The 22,243-nt window shown below is 39.0% G+C and overlaps 3 protein-coding genes across 3 annotated transcripts; 2 read left to right on the forward strand and 1 right to left on the reverse strand.

Annotated features, from left to right (window-relative positions):
- Positions 1 to 1,045: 1,045 nt before the first annotated feature.
- LOC121778753 (ABC transporter G family member 25-like) lies at positions 1,046 to 7,213 on the forward strand. The gene is made up of 3 exons (XM_042176157.1): positions 1,046 to 1,306; positions 1,424 to 2,267; positions 5,995 to 7,213. The coding sequence occupies exons 1-3, from the start codon at positions 1,073 to 1,075 to the stop codon at positions 7,011 to 7,013; spliced, it is 2,097 nt and encodes a 698-aa protein (XP_042032091.1). The 5' UTR covers positions 1,046 to 1,072; the 3' UTR covers positions 7,014 to 7,213.
- Positions 7,214 to 7,566: 353 nt separating this feature from the next.
- LOC121778752 (ATPase family AAA domain-containing protein At1g05910-like) lies at positions 7,567 to 14,126 on the reverse strand. The gene is made up of 10 exons (XM_042176156.1): positions 14,041 to 14,126; positions 12,218 to 12,468; positions 9,977 to 11,878; positions 9,699 to 9,887; positions 9,409 to 9,548; positions 9,036 to 9,278; positions 8,734 to 8,920; positions 8,406 to 8,471; positions 8,072 to 8,318; positions 7,567 to 7,982 (listed from the first exon to the last, which is right to left on the reverse strand). Exons 2-10 carry the CDS (start codon positions 12,428 to 12,430, stop codon positions 7,633 to 7,635), a joined length of 3,537 nt encoding a protein of 1,178 aa, XP_042032090.1. The 5' UTR covers positions 12,431 to 12,468; positions 14,041 to 14,126; the 3' UTR covers positions 7,567 to 7,632.
- Positions 14,127 to 15,009: 883 nt separating this feature from the next.
- LOC121778751 lies at positions 15,010 to 21,610 on the forward strand. Its single transcript, XM_042176155.1, has 9 exons — positions 15,010 to 15,326; positions 15,870 to 15,991; positions 16,352 to 16,559; positions 16,628 to 17,207; positions 17,345 to 17,596; positions 17,674 to 17,865; positions 17,941 to 18,015; positions 18,103 to 20,562; positions 20,926 to 21,610. Exons 1-9 carry the CDS (start codon positions 15,166 to 15,168, stop codon positions 21,217 to 21,219), a joined length of 4,344 nt encoding a protein of 1,447 aa, XP_042032089.1. The 5' UTR covers positions 15,010 to 15,165; the 3' UTR covers positions 21,220 to 21,610.
- The last annotated feature ends 633 nt before the right edge of the window (positions 21,611 to 22,243 follow it).

The following is a 22,243-nucleotide window of genomic DNA, read 5'->3' on the forward strand; positions in this document are numbered from 1 at the left end:
TAATAATAATTTCCGCGGCCCAGCCGCGATTCTCGGCGCTTGCAATGGGAGGGCCGCGGCTCACACGGCTCAGCCGCGTGAAGGCCGCGGCCGTGGCTCAGCCACGCTTCTCGCCTCTCCGCCCCGGCTCTCGGCCTTTGCAATGGGGGGGCCGCGCGCCGAGCCGCGGGCCGCGGCTCCCCCATTGTGGACACCCTTATCGATTGTACTATTATTATTATTATGTATGTAAAAATGCAGTTTTTGCCTAATCCATATGTAAAATTCCCACTATAGGAGTAACATGTTAGTATATGCTAGATGCACTTTAAACCCTAGTACAATCACTCCACATTCTTATTTTGAAAAGGCAAATTTTTGGAAAATAAAGACCTGGTCAAATTATGGCTCGTCCTACAACTTAAAAAAACTTAGTGGAAAAAATATTACGAAATTTGAAATTATTTCAGCTAAATCATTAACAAAGTTTTTAGTGAACAGAATTTTATAACCAGAAAATCAACAGAGATCACTTTCATATTATAACCAGAAAATCATACACATAGATCACTTTCATGTTATTGTCAGTGAATTAAATGCTGTGATCTAATCAAAAAGAAAACTACGCCATTTAGTTAAAAAAAACACAAATAATTTATTTTGTGTAAGCGATTGATCATTTTTTTGTACAAACAGCATTTCATAATTTTTTCAACTAATTCTTACAATTGTAGAATAGACCAGAAGTTAAAGGGAAAATTATCATTTAAATAATTGGTTGACGGTCAAACACATAACTTATAAAAATAACTAATCAGTAAATCACAACTTTCATGCGTTTCTCAATTGGCTCATACAATTAAAATTTGGATGAAATTTATCCTGGCTTTTATACTTTTCATCATTATATTTTCACTAATTATATTTCTAATCATCCAAAATTGACTATCATAATATTCAATATATAGTGCTAAATTTATTAAAACTTAACTAAAAATTATAATTTAAATAAAAAAGTTCACCAAAAATTTTCCCAATCCAAATTTTTTCAATATATATTTGATTTGTGAAATGCCTTCATATATATAAATAGATGTGCGCAGCAACAGCTTTGCCTCTCTCTCATCTAATCTCTCTCTCTCAACCTCGAATACTTTTTCACATAATTTTTCCAATTATCCCTTTCATCTTAAATTGTAACAAAGAAAATACAATGTTGGTGTCTACTGAAGCAGCCGAAGCTCCCCCTAATAACAATGGCGCTGAAAATCTAAATCCCTCTCAAAATCAAACTATTCCCCACTGCTCTTTCCCCATCATGCTTAAGGTATAGTAATTAATCTATTTTTTTATTATTACCATAATTAATATTCAGTTAATTGATCAATTTTGAAAGTTGTGTATCTGTAGATAAATAATTTTATTTTATTTTTTTTTTTTTCAGTTTGTGGATGTTTCTTATAGAGTGAAGCTGCATGGCGGCGGCGCAAAATCGAGAAATAATAGCATAATGGGCATGCTCGGCGGCGGCGCATCTGCTGATGTGGAGAATCCGGCGGCGGAGCGGACGATTTTGAACGGGATCACGGGCACGGCAGCGCCGGGGAGGCTGCTGACGATCCTCGGCCCCTCCGGCAGCGGCAAATCGACGCTCCTCAACGCCCTCGCCGGCCGCCTCCACCACAGCCACGGCCTCGCCGGCGCCGTCCTCTTCAACGGCCGGAAATTCACGAAGCAGATCGGTAAGAAGACCGGCTTCGTGGCTCAAGACGACGTGCTGTACCCTCACCTGACGGTGAGGGAGACACTTGTTTTCTGCTCCCTGCTCCGCCTCCCGGCCTACGTGGGCCGGGAGCAGAAGATCGCGGCCGCAGAGGCCGCGATCGCGGAGCTCGGTCTGGTGCCGTGCGCGGACACCATCATCGGGAACAGCTTCGTGCGCGGCGTCTCGGGTGGGGAGCGGAAGCGGGTGAGCATCGCGCACGAGATGCTGGTGGACCCCAGCCTGCTCATCCTCGACGAGCCGACGTCGGGGCTCGACGCCACGGCCGCGTACCGCCTCGTCGCGGCCCTGAGCGGGCTCGCGGCCAGGGGGAAGACGGTCGTGATGTCCGTGCACCAGCCCTCCAGCCGCGTCTACCAGATGTTTGACGATCTGCTCGTGCTGTCGGAGGGCCGGTGCATATACTCCGGCGCCAGGGCCGACGCCGCACCGTATTTCGACAGCGTCGGTTTCTCGCCAGCGTTTCCCATGAATCCGGCGGATTTCTTGCTTGATCTCGCTAACGGTATGTCTCTCCTAATTAATTTATACTAGGACCCAATGACTATTTCTATATTTTTATTCATACAAATAGTATAAAATTTTGTTATATTTATTTCGTCTCACTCAAATTGAAACATTTACTGAAAAAATGTCATTTTCTTTTACTTTACTGAAGTAATTAGTTATTCGACACTACATAAAATTACTTGTAGAACAAAAACATATTGATATGTATAGGATTGCAAGTATACAAAAAGGTTAGAATTTTAAAATGGATACGTATGTTGATGATACTTAAATTGAGGATAATGATATATGCATATAGTGCTATTTGCAGTCATATATAGTCAAGCTTAATAAATGTTTGACAAGATTCATGAGAGTGATTTTTGGTGTCTGTTGCCTGAAAACAAGCATATTTGCTGTCTTTAATTAGACAGAGACCATTATTGCACTATTGTTTCTTTCTATAGAAAATCCTATTTCCCACTTGCTCATTTTCAAATCTTAATTAAATCCTAAATTTCACTAAAGTTATTATCAATTAGTAGTACTCCTATGTTAGGTCAATCTTACAACCTAGCTAGGGTTGTCCATTTTCTGTTAAATATATCCATACATAAGTGTTGAATTTTTTTTGAGTTTATATATGAACTTAATTTTGACTTTTATATTCAATTAATGTAGCCATGTATGCATATTTGTCAATATTTTGTAGTGTAACTCATTGTAGCAAAACCAAATATGGTCCTAGAAATTAATAAGAGTGGTCACACCTGAAATTGTTTTAATAAAAGCATTTAATTGTTAGGGGACAGATAATTTTTCCTCATCCATAAATTTTTCTCCTAATTCGTATACTATATATACATCGTCGTTTTCACAATTAAAGCTGGGCCAACTTATAATTCACAACTTTCATTAAGAAATTGACACTCTAGTGAGTATTCACTCTACTTGAAAGACAAGATCAACGACTTTCTAGGTCAGCACAAGTTGTGCATTGAGAGGTGGTTGTGACAATGATATTTGATAAGTTATATATTAAGAGTGAGCTGGATTCGACTATAATCAACAGTAACCCGAAGTATACACTTCGAGTTAGAAATAGTAGTATCTGATATGATAGCTAGTACAGTACATGGTGTAGCACTGTACACCAACCCCTTTGCTCTACCTTTGAGTTGAACGGAGGGCGAATAGATGGATATCGGATATTGGATATATAATTAAAATTTTCTTGATGAGATGTAAAGGTAGTGGGGAGAATTTCATTACGAGAATAAATGAGTGATATTTGGTTTTCATACCACGTGTCTCCTATCTTTTGAGCTTTTTTGCTTTCTCACTTTTTTTTTCTTTAAGCCATTTCCTCATGATGCCCACTTTCTTTTAGTGATTTTGATGTAGTGTTTTCCACAACTATTTATTTTTGGAAAAGTGATGATATCTCATGTCTATCATAATTTCTATAGTTGGATTGGATGGAATTTTTTTTGTTACATTGAATTAGATGTTAAATTATGTCAAATACATTAAGCCTAGAAGGCTAGAATATCCGTTTTAATTATAGTCCAAGAAGATCTCATTTCTAAACTTTTTTCTTTTCACGAAAAAGTTTATTTAAATTGTTGAGATGGGAGTTGGTGTCGTCGTCTGATTCGTTCCCTTTCACAAAAAAACTCCAAAAAAGCAATTTAAAAAATGTAGGATCTTGAAACATTGTACATTAGATAGAATAAAAAAATAAAAAATTTGGCAATGTGTCATTTGATGCCTATTTTCCTACCCTTATTGGGAACGTGGGTCCGATCTCTATATCTTCTCATTTTGTTTTTGATTCTTTAATCTAAAAGAATTGTCAAAAAATTCTCTATCATCTAAAATATTTATGTATTTTAGTGTCTTTATATGCCCCTTTTCTTTTTTCATAATGTGTGAGATAAAATTCACCATGTTTTCAATTTTTTTGTTTGAGATATTCGAGAAAAGTAGACGTGCATTATTGAAAATGGTATGATAATTATGCATCGGAAAAATAATGCATTATTTGATTAGATGATCCTTACCGACATATATAGCTCGTTTGTTTTGACCTATCATTGTAGAAAAAGGATTGGGAAAACGATATGTTATTAGTGTGTGTGTGTGTGTGTGTTTTATTTTCTTGGAGTGAAGTGGTGGCTGCACTAGGGTAGGGTATGGTCACCCCCTTCCCACAAACCAAAATCTTTAAAAAAATTTTGGATTGACACACGCACAAAAATCACTTTGAAGTGGATGGAGGGTGGAGGATGGAGCTAGATTGTGACTTTTCAACAATACCCCATCTCCCTCCCATTTTTTGACTTAGATGACATAAGTTAAACTAGTGTGTGTGTGTGTGTGTGTGAGAGAGAGAGAGAGGTCTTTTAGTACATGTTCGTTCCACTTAATTAGCCACACTCGTTAAACTGATACGCCCAATCGTAACTTCCTTAACATTAATACTAGTAGGCATCAAAATTTTTGCAGTAACACAGTTGCGATAAACCAAAACTTGAAATTTTGTGGGACTGACGAGAATTTGAGTAGGATCCAGAGTCATACGTGGTACTACAATAAAGTAATAATGCCTTTAAAGAATAGCTAGTATTATGCATATTAGTGCTATGGTCATTTGTCAAGCACCTGGATATGTTTGCCAACTATAGCTAGTGAAAGTCTAGGTCACAAAATGTTTATTTAATGACAAGATTGATTTAACAGAGGCCGTGACATAAAAAGGGTTGGTTTTGAAGAATTTCCTAATTAATTCGTTGATTCTTTTTTGCACTAATTTGGGTGTCAAAAATAGATTGGTGGGACATTGTCACTAACACAAGTTTATATTTGTGGAAAGAGTACAAATTAAAGCATCTCCCACTTGCTCAATATTCTTAATTTTGTTAGTTGTTTAATAATTAAGGTTGTTCTATTTCAAGCATTCAACCTAATTAAATATTAGATTAGGAATGGATTAGCTTTGTTATTCTCTCTTTGTGGCTAGACTTAATTATGATAATGTGGATTATGATAAACATGATTGCTTGCGTAGGATAGCATCCAACTAAAAAGTTGGCATTTTGAATACCTAAGAATATTTGAATGGATGCAATTTTAGTCCATCATCAATGGCTCCACACACACACTACACACACTAGGCATATGTGATGTTTAATTCGACAAGAGGAATAATATGTTTTTACTTAATAGAGCAACATAGTTAAGAGAAATATTAATTTATGTGTTATTTTGTATTTCTTGAATAAAAACTAGGAAAAAAAGACAACATTTTGCAGAGGTGTCATGAGACATAGATCTGTGATCTGGAAAGTGTTGTTGCCTTTTCTTTGCGTATATACCTTAATTAAAGCAAAAGAATTTTTGTTACAATTCTTTTATGGTGTGACATTAATAAATTAATATTTGAAATGAAGCTAGGTAAGGTAAGTGGTGGTGATGGTGGCCCAAATTAATCCATTAGCAGCCATTATAGTGAGTGGACTCCCAACTCACCACCAACATTGGACAGCTCTAATTAGTTCATGTCTATGTTTACTACTATAACATGTCTTAAATATCTAGCCACTTTTTTACTAAGTATTATCATATGTTGGAATATCTTGTTTATTTGGTCATAAGATCAATTTGAGTGTTACTTTTACCATATGCTGAAATTTGGTCATTTTTCTTGTTGATGTAATAAATCTTGTTTTTATTGTGTGTAGGGGTATGTCAACTTGATGGTTTTAATGAGAGGGAAAGGCCTAATGTGAGGCAAACTCTTGTGTCATCCTACAACAATGTGCTTGCTCCAAAGGTTAAAAGGGCTTGCATGGAAGCTCCGGTGGTGGTGGCGAGCTCACGGGAAAGGAACGCGAACTCCCCGACTAAGGAGTACAGCTGCATGAGTCATTTAGCGACGTGGGCTAATCATTTCTGTGTTCTGTTGCAACGCAACCTCAAAGAGCGAAAGCACGAGGCTTTCAACTCTTTGAGGGTGTTCCAAGTGATCGCGGCCGCTTTGCTAGGTGGCTTCATGTGGTGGCATTCCGACTATAGAGATGTCCAAGACCGGCTAGGCCTCCTCTTCTTCGTCTCCATCTTCTGGGGCGTGTTCCCCTCGTTCAACGCGGTGTTCGCCTTCCCTCAGGAGCGGGCCATCTTCATGAAAGAGAAGGCCGCGGGGATGTACACATTGTCGTCCTACTTCATGGCCCGGATCACCGGGGACCTACCGATGGAGCTCATCCTCCCTACCCTGTTCCTGTCCATACTCTATTGGATGGCAGGGCTCAAGCCCGAGCTGACAGCTTTCGTCCTGACTCTACTCGTCTTGTTGGGATATGTGTTGGTGTCGATTGGCCTCGGACTCGCGCTTGGAGCCTTCATCATGGATGCCAAGCAGGCGTCAACGATGGTCACGGTTATAATGCTCGCGTTCGTGCTGACCGGGGGATATTACGTGCACAGAGTACCCCTGTTCGTATCGTGGATAAAGTACACGTCCACGACGTTCTACACCTACAGGCTGCTGATCAACGTCCAATACGGGGACGGGGAGAGCATCTCCTCAATGCTCGGTTGCTCACCGACGAGGAGGCTCCACGAGACCTCAACTTGTAGGTTCGTGCACGAGGACATCACCGGGCAGATCCACCCGGCGTTGAGCGTCGGGATTATGGTGATCATGTTTGTAGGGTACAGATTGCTGGCCTATCTCGCCCTAAGGCGAATCAAAGCTTGAGGTTGGAAGAGGGGATATACACAAAAGTGGGTTGTTGAAGAGATACGTTTTGTGGTGGATTCGAGCTAACTCTAATCGTGGAAGTAGGAAAGTATTAGTTTGAATCAAGATCATCAACTGTAATTAAGGAATTGTAAGACATTTACTTTTTCTATGTCATGAGCTAGCAATTAACTAGCAAGCTGCCATTTTAATTCTAATCAAGATCACATGTATTTGGATGTTGGTCCTTTCTGGGACGCCGTTGGCTCAAGAACAGTTCGAACTGGAGGTTACAGAGCCATAATCGGCCCGACAACATACTTGACGGTTCCGAGGCAATAGTTACAGTTCAAAAAGCATAAACCTTATCCACATTCGGCTGGATCCCGACCCAACGATTCTGATTTAACCATGGATCCTTGGTTAATTGTGTGAAAAAACATTATATATGTAGTTTCAATACATTAGAGAGAATCATTTTCCTCAAATTGTGCTAACTGCAAACCCAGAAAACGTTTACTTGCAGCTTCAAGATCTGTGTGTGTGTGTGTGTGAGTGAGTGAGAGAGAGATATGAAAGAATTAATTTACTGAATTCGGAAAAAACTCTATAATAAAAGTTAGAAAATGGGTTGGAGCTAGAACCTAGACTTGTCTTTTGCAAACTCGGACAAAAACCGCAAAATCGAGGCTTTAAGATCTTTTACCTCAGACCTATTCTTTGTTTCAAAAACGCCCTTCATTATGCTTGTGTACAATCTCTCGAGCTGTGGGATGTTGTACTCTTTCGACTGATCCAGCAGCAGCTTCTTGATGGAATCCACTTGGTCGGAAGTTTCTGCGCGCGACATGGCACTGTCTTGTGTCGTATTTCCCATCTGCTCGTCGCCATCGGAAAATGGCATCTCTACGGTTGGCAGCTCTGTACCGTTTGCCTCGGCTTCTTCAGCTGGCTTTGGTGGATCCAAATCAAGGTCCGAATCCTCTTCTGCTCCCAAACGTCCAAGAATTAGTTGTCAAGAAACGCAGCGTTCAGCTGGACGACATTGTTTGAAATGAAAAGCGAAGAAATGGTACCTGTTTGAGAGGCATCAGTTTGTTTCTTCGACTTCCTAGTTGGTTCGTTGCTCTGATCTAGATTGACTTCAGGCTGCACATTATTAAGACGGGCACTTGCCCTAGTCATCGACATCATTTGGGTAACCGGAGGTTGAGGGATAGTAGTCCCATCTTCAGCGGGCAATGAGATTGGGCCGCCTTCCTCAGCGATCTTGTCACAAAATGTAACCAAGGAAGGGTCCATCTGGGATAGCATGCCGTGAACCTGAAAAGAGCAAAACGTTACTTGCATAAGATGGATTTGAGGTTTCGGCAAGAAAAGATAATTGTTTTAAACGGTTTAGGAACATACAGAATCGCGAAGTTCATGTGCTCTACTGACGATCCTAGATCCGTTGTAATCATCCCCGTTGTATTTCTGTGGAAGATCAGAAGAAATGGCAGAAGATTAGTCATATTATTTATAGAGGAGGACGAACATGCAAATGTACAGATATAATAAGGTCAAGCTGCTTGAAGGGATACGATATTAATCAGCAATCATCAGAACTTGTCGCAAGTCTTGCATGTTTTTTTTTAGTTACGATATAAAGGTCAAGGCGCTTGAAGGGATACGATATTAATCAACATGCAGAGGCATATTTGCAGCAAAATTTACCCAGTTTTAAACAAATGCAAACCTTAGCATTAGCCAAAATGAGGTCGAAATCCTCCACGAATGATTTACATGTGATATATTTTCCACTGTCAACACGCTGCAGCAACGTTGCGATGTCCATAGGGTTCTGGATTATTGCATGGTAGTTTGGTGCATCTTCATCTGTGACTGGATAATGGAAGGCACTGAACCTCTTATCATAAAGAACCCTGTAAAGAAATAAAAGAGTCAGAATCCAGAAAGCTTTTGAGACAATCATGAAATGATGTATACATGAATTTGACATGGAAACCAGCAATTAATCACGTATATCTCAATTCTCACCGATTGCAAACATCTCGAAGGCACATCCGTAGTCGACGAAGACCATGGCCCTGTGCTTCGGCTTTAGCCCTTAGCTCAGAGATCTTAGGTCCAGTAGCCACTTTTGGTGCTTTTGGAAGTTCAGGAAGGCCCTTAGATGTAGCTGATGTCGTCACACTCTCAGTTTGAATTGACAATGCTGCTTCTATCAGATGATCAAAAAACAATGATCTGTCTTCATTTGATGGTGAGCTTAAATGCAAACTGTTAAAGGGACCAAAATGAACAAAGAAAAGGAACAAATTTTAGCATAATTTGAACAACAATGTACAGCAGATGAAAAATAGAGGTAAAAGTAAACAGGTCATAATATATGAAGTATTGATAGACATACACATGTCGGTCGGAAAATATTGAGGGACTATCATATATCTCAGCAAGCGGGATAGAAGATGTTCCCAACAGTAATATGGGCAAACCCGAAGGTAATTCTTCCAATAATGTTCGCAGTACAGCCTTGAGTTGATCATGTGCCTAAAAAAAATGTTTATCCAATGATACAATCAACAACAAAATATTGATGCTACCGTTCCTTGATAAAAAGGGTAGTGCATACACATAAATCAATGAGCAGCAGAAACCAGATCAAGATGATCACCAAAAAATAAGTGATAATTCACTCACACTCTCCCACCAAAGGTGGAACTGAGGCAAATATAGTATAGATGGCGTAGTTCTCCTGGCTTCACCAAATATATGCACCAAAGCTTCCTCTGGCGTTTTAGCTCCAGGATCAGAAAGTAAAGATGGCAGAGCAAGAGAGTGAACAGGAAACTTCTCTAGTTCATGTAAAACTGCAGGCCCAAGATGATCCTGCAAACCAAAGCATTCAGTACGTACTCGTCACATGTAAGCCATATAATGATCATATTTAAAAGAGGAGAAGAAAATAAGACATTTACCAGCCCAACACCATCGTCACCACACAATAGAAGCCTAGGCCTATAGACAAGGGAAATTGCAGATCCATAGGAAAGCATTGAGAGCTTTGTTACATCTGATGAAACAACAGGGAATATGTCACAAATGATACTCATAGCCTTTTCCAGAAGTTGTTGCAGACATGGAAAAACAACAGGTGATAATGGCCTCGAGTTCACAATGGAGCCTCTGTGTGCAGCAGGGGTGATTGTTGTCATAGCCTCTAGAAAGTGATTCTTTTCCACCTTCACAGAATCAATATCTATCAAGAATTTGTCATCACTTGTATAGACTTGTGGATATCTTTCCCGAAAAGCACGTATTGCAGCTTCGGTGCATAGAGCTTTTAAATCAGCACCGCAGTATCCTACACAACTAGCTGCAAGTTCCTGTTTCAGCTCCTTCGAGGGGGCCTCCTTCCACTTACGAGTATGTATTTCCAGAATTTCAGCACGTGCTTCACAGCCAGGCAAGGGAAAGTTGAACTCACGATCAAATCTCCCAGGGCGCCTCAAGGCTCCATCAATAGCATCAACTCTGTTGGTGGCACCAATCAAGACTACTTGTCCGCGAGAATCAAGACCATCCATTAGGGCAAGCAGAGTTGACACAATTGAATTATGAATCTGCTCTTGCTTGCTAGACCGAACAGGTGCAAGCCCATCAATCTCGTCGAAGAAGATGATTGAAGGCTGATTCTTTTGAGCTTCTTCAAATAGCAATTTCAATTGTCTTTCAGCTTCCCCAACCCATTTGCTCAAGACATCAGCCCCCTTACGCATATAAAAACTGACTTTCTGTCCAGCCTTTGAAGCAGCACATGCCAATGCTCTAGCAATCAATGTTTTCCCCGTGCCTGGGGGACCACATAATAGGACCCCTCTGGGTGGAGTAATATTGTAGCTTGCGAAGAAGTCTGGATATAACAGTGGAAAGAATACCATTTCCTTCAAGGCATCAATATACCCAGATAAACCACCTATATCATCAAAACTTACAGACTCATCAATTTGAACAGGCTGAATGTCAGCCCCTCCTTTGGAGCTTGGACCAGCAGTTTGAATACCAGAAGATAAATTAGAAAGTGTATCATTTTGATGACCCCAACCAGATGCAGCAATATTTAACCCCAATGATGCAGTCCCTTGCATGTCTAGCCCCCCTCCAAGCAACCAAGGTGCCGCAGATCTGCTGCCACCTCTTCCCCATGGTATTGGAGGACCTTGATCAAGCTCATCTACTAGAAGTGAATCATCAGAGTCGTCAGCTCTAGTCATTCGATGACGTTTATGAACTCGTGAGCCCCTCCTTGAATCCCTGCCTGCTTTAGAACCCATTCCTTGATGAAGTACTCTACGTGGAGATCTTGGCATTTGTTTACTCTGCTCTATCGAGAGTCTGCGGACTTCTGCTCGATTGCGGAGATCATATCGCCTTGTACCCTCTTGCTCTTCCCCCTCTTCATCATCACCATCTTCTTCTTCATCTTCACCATCCTCCTCACCCGCAACCTCCTCTTCCCCCTCTGCATCATCAGCATCATTATCCTCCATATCTTTAGCATTATCTGGTTCGTCATTTACATCCTTTTCATCAGATGTGCTTTGTTCCTCATCGGATTCTATGCGCAATGCTTTTCTAGAACCTACTCTGGAACGTCGAGGCCGGAGCCCTTCCCGACGAGGTCTTAGCCCCTCACGACGAGGTGTTAACTCATCTAGGTTTGCAATGCTATTGTTTATTCTGTTGCTGGATCTTCGATATCTAGGCACTGGTGACACCATCATATCATTATCCTCTGTTCCTGAACTGTCAGTGTATTCCTCAAGATTCATGGGCATCCTCCGCTTCCTGGTAGACCGCCTAAGATTGGCATCCGCCGACTGCAACCAGGAAAAATAACTTCTTTTTAAATAGGGAATCCCTCCAATTATAGAAGTTTGACGCAAAATATTACAGCAAGAGAATTCGATAACTTGGACCTCACTGAATAAATCAGACGAATAAATAAATAAATATATTGTAGAATATATGTGTATCTACCTTTCCTTGTTTATCTATTACTCCCTGTATTATTTTAGGCTTAGATTCCCTGTATATGTAGGAGAATCTCACCCTATGAAATATACTAGTACTATATTTTTCTTCCATATATGTTTATATACTTCTCTGCTCTACGAAGTAATTAACTACGTAAAAAACAATCACATTATACTTCATACATTTTCTTTTGCGTTTCTTTCCTGTTGGAAAAACTTCGCCAAATGTGCAGATGAAGCTCTCTTCTTCGGCTTCTTTTTCTGACTCCGCATAACAATATTTGGAGTATAATACATGCGGCGATTATGATGCCTTGGCCTACTCTTGAGCCTATCACTTGTACGAACTGGCCTTGAATCTGGCCCATCCACCACAACTGATCCTTTTGAGAACATCAGAACCACTAGAGTTTTCCCATGATCTAAAAGTAACACTACAGAAATAGATATTAAGTTACAAATACATAGAAAGTTTAACTGAAACTCAATAATCAGCAAAATTAATTAAAAGGAATACAATGAACCACTAGGCAACTACATATGCAATTTGGCCACATGACCAATGCAATCACCCCAAGGACTAGTTTGAGGCAGGATGCTAGGGATTCACTCATGCCAAAACAATAATTATTCAATTTGGTGCAGGTAAAAATTGCAAGCAATACAGAAAATTTACAACATCGTTCACACTCTACAAAGAAACCCACAGTTTGAAAGCCCCTAATAAACAGCAATATTCTAGATTATACCTCACACGCAAAGGAAATAATCAATTTTCTGTTACTAACATATAAAATTTTCAGATGTTTCTACTCTTTAACAAAGTGAAACAATGCCAGCACTTTATGATATCAGCTTGGGTTTAAACTTCTGCCAGCATACAAATACCGAATCAAACATCAGCACACAGCCACTACCACTACTGCTAGAAAATAAATAGTAAGTAAATAACTTTCTTTTTCATAGAATTAACAACATTGTCAGAAATAAGAACCATCTTAGCAATAAGAGTAAAGATCAATAACGTTCATGCCTACAATTAGCTTTCACTTCCTCTCTGACAAAAAAAACTAGTATTCAGCCCCAATCTTTCACCATACCAAGCGCTTCTCCCTCTTAAATCAACACAGGCTCAAACATCATGTGAAGGGCGGAGCCAGCATATACCCAGCTGGGGCAAATGCCCCCCCCATCCCTTCTTCACCGTTGTATATTTATACATATATTTCTCATTATATCTATAAACTACACTAAATGCCCCTCTCGCACACATAGAATTCCCCTACATAGTATATTTTTGCCCCTTCTCAAGTGAAATCCTAGCTATGCCTGATTCAAGCCAAAATAGTTCCAGTCCTCCAATATCCTACACCTAGGAAACAAAAAAGAAAAAAACAGAGCAGCAGAATTGCCAGTTTTAGAACCAACAATTACCAAAATTATTCCCGTAACAAAAGTAAATTAACAACATCCAGTCAAATAGTTCCAGTCCTCCAATATCATAAATTAGGAAACAATAAAGAAAAAGAAACACAAGAGCAGTAGAATCGCCAATTTTATAATCAACAATTATTAAAAATATTCACGAGTAACAAAATAGGGCTTCCCCCTCTTTAATCGACACACACAAGCAATCATCCAGTCAAAATAGTTCCAGTTATCCAATATCCTAAACCTATGAAACAAAAAATTAAAAAAACAGAGCAGCAGAATTGCCAATTTTAAAACACCAAAACTACCAAAATTATTCACGATTAGCAAAACTAACAAACATCAATCGCAACAATACAGTTTACAAAAATACGATAGCTTGAAATGCAATTGCATGCATTCCGTATGCCGCGGAATTAGAGAAAACAACATACAGCAGCTGGAGAATCAGGAGATACATTTCCAAAAATAGAGGAAAATTTTCGCAGGAGCTGGAGATAAATACAGCTCAAGAAGAAAACAATCAGCAATTGAGACAAAATCAACAGAGTTTTCGCAGGAATTGGAATATTTACCTTCAGATGATTTCCAACAAATGCTAAGAACTGAAATGTCAGGTGAAAAAACTCAGGGGTTGCGGTGATTAGAGAGAGGTTTTTCCTTTTTTCATTGCCTATTTTAAATTACAAATATAGTATTAATATTTTTTGTGACATTAAGGCCCATTAATGGTGAAGGGCTTTAAAGGCCCAAATATAGTTTTTAGGACCAACAATAATTAAGTCATTATTGGCCCAACGGTTATAAGTTGTGCAATTGCAGCAACGCTCCACGAAGTTTTGTTATATTACAAATAGGCTCTTTTACTTATGAAAATTTATTTTTCCTCCCCTAATAGGAAAGAAAAACTCTCTCCAGTAGTATTACTAATCCTCACTCTGTTTTTAGCAATTAAACTGAAAATAATAAATTCATTTATTACTCTCTTTTTTTTCCTTTTTCAATTTTATTGACAAATTATGTAGGTTCACTTATGAGAAAATATTTAAGTATTATATAAAAAGAGTAAATGTCAATTTTGATCCAAAATATATGATCAAAATAAGAATTCTGTCTAAAATATTCATTTTTTAAAAACAGGTCCATAATAAATGAAAATGTCGCCGAAGTAGTCCTTTTTTGACGGTTCCGTAAAAAAATTAACAGTCAACAATGGTATAACCATTAGTTTTTTACGGAATCGTAAAAAAAAGACTACTGCGATAAGAATTTCATTTGTTATGAACTTATTTTTGAAAAAATGAATGTTTTGAACTAAATTCATATTTTGATCATATGTTTAAGACTAAAATTGACATTACTCAATAAAAATTATAACATGGGATTTAATTACCCCGATTATTAACTTGTTAAATACTAGGAGTAATTAAAATGAAAAATTCACAATTTTTAGTATATGAAGTACTAATATGTTTTTATCGATTTTATTTTGTTTTTTATTAATACGACTATTTTAGTCGTACATCTTTTGGAAGCGATTTAGCTGCGATTTTCAGAAGAGGAAAAACCACTCCAGAAAAACCTCAACATTCAATGAACAGCAAACTCCGTTCGCCATCAAAATTGATCGTCACTTTTTAAACCCTAGAAAAGTGTAATTTTAGCTCTGCTGCTTATTAATTCTGCGTTTTTAGTGATAAATGGAGAAGCAGGGATCAGGTTCGCTGGAATTACAATGCGTCGGAAAACTGGAAATCGCGCGGCCGAAGCCCGCCGGTTTTCTTTGCGGCTCAATTCCGGTGACCACCGATGAGGCTTTTCACGATTTTAGCTTCGCCGCTCTTGTTCCGTCTCCGAACACGTATGTGAATTTTGTTGTTGAATAATGGTAGTATATAGTCCGTGCAAGCATATTTGTTGGATTCGTTATTTGAAGTAATAGGAGGTTTGGTGATTTCATAGGATGATAAGTTTTGGAGTCAGAATTGTGGGAACAGATATTGAACTAGCAGATAGGGTGATCGTGTTTTCTACTGATGTGTATGCTTATTTTGGTTGAAATGCGTAGGCAAACTGAGTTATCAGGGAATCCATTGGTATTTTGTAACTGTACATGTTTTGATTAGTTTAAAACTTTAGATTGCATTGTCTCATAAGTGTTTCCGCATTTGAGTGTGACAAGAAGTGAAGCTTACAGAATATAGAGATGTGGTTGATGATAAATGTATTTCTGTTTAGGACATAATTGCATATCTGGTGCAAAATAATGTTTCTTCACTTAGGCTCTCCTTCTTGTATGAATAAATATCAGTATTACACTTCCGTTACTTTAGAAGCTCAATGGTGTATACATTTGAGTAATAAATCTATGTATTGTTATTTGATTGAGTTTTGGGGAACATAGGTTAAGTGCTCCAAGGTATCGGATGATTCCTGCAGAAACTGATCTGAATGCGCTCCCTTTACTATCAAGTATTCCTGAAAGAGTGTTACCAATTGCCGCCACACAGGAAAAAACAGATGGAGGTAATGATTCACACATTCTCTTGAAATATTTTATCATTTAGGGGCTAGCTCATACAGAAAACTAATGCAAAACACCTAGACATTCACCAAGATACTGCAAAATATGGGATAGAAGAGATAATTCTTTTAACGTTGGTTGATAAAGAAAATGCTGCATATCCATAGGGAATGATAAGCCATTTCTTCTCCAGGTGCATAGCCTTTATTCTGATAATATTATGGAAATTTTTATCTAACTATGGCCATCAGAGGGAGTATGATATTTCCTTGATTTTTTTGCATTTTTTGTGCTAGCGAGCTCTTGTATGTAATATGCTATAGTTATGGTGTCATGTAGTTAAATTATGTTGCTTCTGGTAGATTCGTCCTGGCAAGGTGTGCCTATTACGTCAAGTCTTGCAAGGAAAGGAGAAGCACTTGCTGTAACCGGTTTAGCAGAATATGGAGACGAGATAGATGTCATAGCCCCAGCTGATATTCTAAAACAAGTATTTAAGATACCATACTCCAAGGCTCGAGTCTCAATCGCAGTTCACCGTGTTGGACAAACACTCGTCCTGAATAGCGGGTAAGATTCTATTCATATTTCAGTTTTCTTTGTTCTGAATGCTTTAGTTCTTAGAGGTTGTTTGACAGGCCTGATACTGAAGAAGGAGAAAAACTTATCCGAAGGCAAAGCCATCAGCCAAAATGTGTAGATCAGTCCTTGTTTCTGAACTTTGCTATGCATTCGGTAAGAATGGAGGCCTGTGATTGCCCTCCGAGTCATAACACTTCAACGGAGGAGCAGTTTAAATCATCTATTTATACTGATGAATGCATAACAAGTGAAGGGTCGATTGGATCCTCAAACCACCCGAAGCAAGGGCATCATGCACCGGATAGGCAGCGGGAAGGTATTGTTCAGAAAGACAAATATGGCCATCAAGAAGAGTTCCCGTCGAGCAGAAAGGAGGATGATGCTTTCTGGGGGAAGAAAAAGAATAAAAGACATAAAGGTAGTGAAACTACCAAGAAGTTCTCAGAAGTCAAAGAAAAGCTAAGGTGTCCAGTTCAAGAATCTGAAAAGTACAGAAAAGTTGGTGCAGATGATTTTCTAAGGATCCTATTCTGGCAGTTCCATAATTTCCGTATGCTTTTGGGAAGTGACCTGCTAATCTTTAGCAATGAAAAATTTGCAGCCGTGAGCTTGCATTTATGGGATGTTTCACGGAAGGTGGGTGTTGACCATTTAAAAGATCATAATTACACCCCCCCCCTCAAAAAAAAAAGAGAAAAAAATGTGTTTTTATCACCACCTGTCTTTTTTCCTTCTTTTTCTCACTAGGAATGTTCGTTTGACTTCATTTGCAGGTCACTCCATTGACCTGGCTTGAGGCATGGTTGGACAACTTTATGGCTAGTGTTCCTGAATTGGCCATCTGCTATCACGAGAATGGTGTCGTTCAGGGATATGAGCTTTTGAAAACTGATGATATTTTTCTACTGAAAGGTGTATCTGATGATGGAACTCTTGCTTTTCATCCTAATGTTGTCCAGCAAAATGGTCTTTCTGTTATGAGGTTCCTTGAGGAGAACTGCAAGCAAGACCCTGGGGCTTACTGGGTACTCATTTTCTGTTGAGTGTTCGGTTTATGTTTTTTTTTGTCTCTGTTGTAAGATTTATTTTATTTCAACTGCAGCTTTATAAAAGTGCTGGAGAAGATGTTGTGCAGCTGTTTGATCTTTCGGTCATTCCTAAAAACCATTCTGCTGACAATTGTCATGACGCTACTGGCCCATTGCCATCTTTGATTTATGGAAGAAGGAGTGATTCCGTTCTCTCCCTGGGCACTCTACTTTACCGAATAGCACATAGATTATCACTGTCAATGGTATTCTGCAGATCCTTGATGGTCAATATTATGTTCTGCCATCTACTGTATGTTGTTGATAATATTTTTTTGCAGTCTTCTAATAACAGGGCAAGATGTGCAAGCTTTTTCCAAAAGTGTCTTAGTTTCTTGGACGGACCAGATCATCTAGTATGTTTTAGTTCAACTGAGTGAATATTTATAGATTAATTGTTTGCAAGACTCAGTGTGATATTAATTATGATTGTGTGGGACTAGGTGGTGCGTGCGCTTGCTCATGAACAATTTGCAAGGCTCCTCTTGACCTACAAAGAAGAGTTTGAGTTAACATCTGCAGTGCCTCCGGTAAAGTCAGAAGTTATTATTTCTGATGCTGAAGAAGAGTCAGTAGATTTTATAAGTGGCTCAACATCAAGTATTCAAGATATTGTTTATCCACCCATCAGCACGGTTGAAAAGCCTGAAAATGCAGGTTCTCTACAACATGTCGAATTAGAAAAGACTTCTCAGAAGTTATGTGGCCAAGATATACCTTCATCTGAAATGGAAGAAGTAGTAGATATGACAGCAGGAGGTAGGAATATTTCTGATGTTAATAGTTATGACTTTGCAGCCTCTAATTTGCTGAAAAAAACTGAAGATCTGGTTCAGACTGTTTCTGATCCACTGTCCTCTAAGCTTGCTGCTATACATCATGTCTCTCAAGCCATCAAATCACTCAGGTGGACAAGGCAATTTCAGTCTGCCAGGCAAGATCTGAACCTTGAAAATGAAGTTAAAGATGATTTGACATCGTCAATGGATTTTTCTGTCTGTGCCTGTGGAGACTCTGATTGTATTGAAGTTTGTGATATTAGGGAGTGGCTTCCCACATCGAAAATAGATGATAAATTGTGGAAACTTGTTCTATTGTTGGGAGAATCTTATTTGGCACTTGGTCAAGTTTATAAGGACGATGGCCAGCTGTATCAAGCTTTGAAGGTTGTAGAGCTAGCTTGTTTGGTCTATGGATCAATGCCTCAAGTCACAGGATTCATTTCTTCCATGGTTTGTAGTTCATTCACCCCAAATGATGATAAAAATGAAAATGAGTCTGCTATGAATGGTGATGTTCTTGTGTCCTCTAATTACCTCTTCTGGTCTAAAGCTTGGACTCTTGTGGGTGATGTACATGTTGACTTTTATTTGAAGAAAGGTCAAGACGTCTCAAGCCAAAGAGAAGTGAAAGAATGCACCAAGAGCTTGAAAATATCATCTGAAGTATTGAAGGAGGTTGTAAGGCTGAAGAAGAAGATTGGGCAATTTACGGAAAACTGTCGTTCTTGTTCTTTAGTGAACTGCAGCTGCCAGAGTGACAGGGCCAGTAGCGGTAGCAGTGCCAGCAGCAGTGCTCGGGATGCATACCCATCTGCTTATGGTAGAAAGCAGAATAAGAAACCACTTGGCAGAAACAACCTCTATACACATACTGGGGACAACAATAATCATGTTTCTCAGAAAGCGGGACTAAAAATTACTCATGGACCCGAACATGTAAAGCATCCGAAGAATGATACCTGTGTAGATAGTACGAATGAGAATTTTACGATTTCAGATGCAATGGAGGGGATGAATTTGAAAAGTGCTAGCTCTGAAACAGCTGATGCTTCAAAAGAAAAAGATAATGCTAGGGGTGCAGAAGAAACTCATCCAGAAGCTATTTCCACAGGAAAGTCTGCAGCTAAAAGTGGTGGTATATTTAAATTCTTGAGAGGTTCTGTGAGTGGAGATGCGGACTGTAAATTGTCTGGTGCACTAAACTGTTATGAAGAAGCTCTCAAAGCTATGGGTAGGCTTCCTCCTAGATCTATGGAATCACAATCAGTACTGAAAAAGAAAGGATGGGTGTGCAATGAATTAGGGAGAAACAGGATCGAAAGGAAGGATTTGAGCAAAGCTGAAACTGCTTTTGCCAAGGCAATAGATGCATTTAGAGAAGTAGAGGACCACACCAATGTCATCCTGATCAACTGTAACTTGGGCCACGGGCGACGAGCATTAGCAGAAGATATGGCTTCAAAAGTTGAAAGTCTCAAGAAACATGCCATGTTCCAAAATGCATATATGCAGGCACTCGAGACTGCCAAATTACAGTACAGGGAAGCACTCAGGTACTATGGAGCTGCCAAAACAGAACTTAATGCTTTTGTCGAAAAAGTGGGTTCTCTATCCAGCAGTGTGAAAAATGAAGTGAACACACAGTTCGCACATACATATCTGAAGCTTGGTATGCTACTAGCTAGGGAAAACACTTTTGCCGAGGTTTATGAAAACGGTGTTCTGGAAGATTGCTCTAGTCCTTCACCGAGTCAAACTCAAATTGAACACAGGAAGCATGAAATATCAGCAAATGATGCAATCCGGGAGGCCTTGGCTGTCTATGAGTCACTCGGTGAGGTGAGGCGACAAGAGGCAGCATATGCTTATTTTCAACTTGCTTGTTATCAAAGGGATTGTGTTTTGAGGTTTATGGAGTCGGATCAAAAGCAAAACACTTTAAACAAAGTTGAAAGCAGTGTTGTTCAAAAGGTAAAGCAGTATGCTGCCCTCGCAGAAAGGAATTGGCAAAAGTCCATTGATTTCTATGGCGCAAAAACACACCCTGTGATGTTCTTGACTATCCTTATTGATAGATCAGCTTTGTTGCTTAGCCTTTCAAGTTACCTCCACTCAAGCACGGTATGTCTCCTGCTTGTCTCAGTGTACATGAAATGTTAATGCATATCTTTCTTTACAAGACACGCATCACAGAAATCACTGTATATGCATTATCATGTTGAATGTGTTGCTTCCTTACTAAATCTGTTTATCTTGTTGAATGATTAGGCAAAAATTGCGTGATACCTACGTACTCTTTCTTATAAACTTTTATTTGGGGTGAGGAGAGAACAGCTTTTGCGCAATTCTAATAGACCGGAATTGTGCATCTTACTGATAGTTGTGGTTTAGCATGCACCTCTAGCGAATCTGCACACTTTGCATTGTATACAATTGTTTTAAAATTGTGTGTGTTAGTTTTATTGATTTGCTGCTTCTGCACAGATGCTTGAATCAGCCCTAACTCGCCTGCTTGAAGGACGCCTTGCATCTGCAAGCACATCGCTACGTGAACAAACTCCTGAGATTTGTGCTAAGTTTTGGAGTCAGCTTCAAACAGTCTTGAAGAGTATGCTGGCCACAGCACGCTCCACAAGAGCAAATAAACATCCTACCAACACTCAGCAAACCCCTAGTAAATCTTCCGACGCAAAAAAGCTTTCAGAGCTTTACAAGATCTCTTTGAAGTCACCCAATTTCAGTCAGCTGAACAAGATGCACAGCTTGTGGACCGCGTAGCTAGAATAGCTAATGCAACGATGCATGATGCATGATTGCTGAAGATTTAACTAGAATTGGGCAGATGCATAATTGCTGAAGGTTTGGGATTTCGATTATTTCGCCTGAATCTTTGACGTTGAGACGAAGATTGATTGGAATTAGTGCGGTTTCAGATGGTAGTAGATTCGACCATGTTTAAATTTTGAAGGTTGACTTGATACGGTGTGGATGGTCTTCTGTTAGAACGAGTATGCTGATCGTGAACCATGTTTCTGGTTTGGCGCATTGGCCGTTTAGTAAATTAGACAGATGTTGTACGGCACGGATGGTCTGTTGTTAATAGGATGCTGACAGTGAACTATGATACTGATGGTGTTCGCGTTATGCTACATAATTTATTTGAACACTACACGTGACCACCGTTGTTTTGTTTTGTTTTGTTTTGTTTTGTTTTATCAGTTAATTTTGATTCTAATATGCCAAAAAAATAATTAAAATCACTATATTATTATTTTATTATTATGAGTCATACTCTCTCCGTTCAATAAAAATATACCATATTCTTTTTTTGTTCGTCCCATACAAATAGTTCATACCTATTTATGGGAACTTTTTTCTCTTTTTCTATTTTATCATTTATGAGCTTCACCATCCAATACATAATTTCAACTACTACTTTTTCTCATTTCTTACTTTATCAATTACACATTAAAATCAGTGTCAAAACTAAATGGCCTATTTCTATGGGACGGAGGGAGTAATTGGTTACTCCCTCTGTCCCTTAAAGTTTGTCCTATTTTTTCATTTCCGTCCGTTCCATAAAATTTGTCTCATTTCACTTTTTTTTACCATTTTTAATAGTGGAGTCCATATTCCACTAACTCATTTCTACTCATATTTTATTATAAAATTAATATATAAAAGTGGATCCACATTCGTCTAATTTTTTCAACTCAAATTTTATTACATTTCTTTAAATTGGTGCCGGGTCAAAGTGGGATAATATTTGATGGACTGAGGGAGTATAATGATACCAAGATCT

The sequence above is a fragment of the Salvia splendens genome, chromosome 19 (assembly GCF_004379255.2).
Source record: "Salvia splendens isolate huo1 chromosome 19, SspV2, whole genome shotgun sequence".
In the NCBI taxonomy this organism is placed as follows: Eukaryota; Viridiplantae; Streptophyta; class Magnoliopsida; order Lamiales; family Lamiaceae; genus Salvia; species Salvia splendens.

Bases quoted from the DNA above. Each gene is read 5' to 3' on its own strand.
- LOC121778753 (XM_042176157.1), top strand. From the start codon at position 1,073: ATGTGCGCAGCAACAGCTTTGCCTCTCTCTCATCTAATCTCTCTCTCT. The intron at 1,307-1,423 runs GTATAGTAATTA...TTTTTTTTTCAG, and splicing joins CTTTCCCCATCATGCTTAAG to TTTGTGGATGTTTCTTATAG. The intron at 2,268-5,994 runs GTATGTCTCTCC...TATTGTGTGTAG, and splicing joins CTTGCTTGATCTCGCTAACG to GGGTATGTCAACTTGATGGT.
- LOC121778752 (XM_042176156.1), bottom strand. From the start codon at position 12,430: ATGTTCTCAAAAGGATCAGTTGTGGTGGATGGGCCAGATTCAAGGCCA. The intron at 9,888-9,976 runs GTAAATGTCTTA...TTTGGTTTGCAG, and splicing joins GTGACGATGGTGTTGGGCTG to GATCATCTTGGGCCTGCAGT. The intron at 7,983-8,071 runs GTACCATTTCTT...GTTTGGGAGCAG, and splicing joins AACTGATGCCTCTCAAACAG to AAGAGGATTCGGACCTTGAT.
- LOC121778751 (XM_042176155.1), top strand. From the start codon at position 15,166: ATGGAGAAGCAGGGATCAGGTTCGCTGGAATTACAATGCGTCGGAAAA. The intron at 15,327-15,869 runs GTATGTGAATTT...TGGGGAACATAG, and splicing joins CTTGTTCCGTCTCCGAACAC to GTTAAGTGCTCCAAGGTATC. The intron at 16,560-16,627 runs GTAAGATTCTAT...GTTGTTTGACAG, and splicing joins ACACTCGTCCTGAATAGCGG to GCCTGATACTGAAGAAGGAG.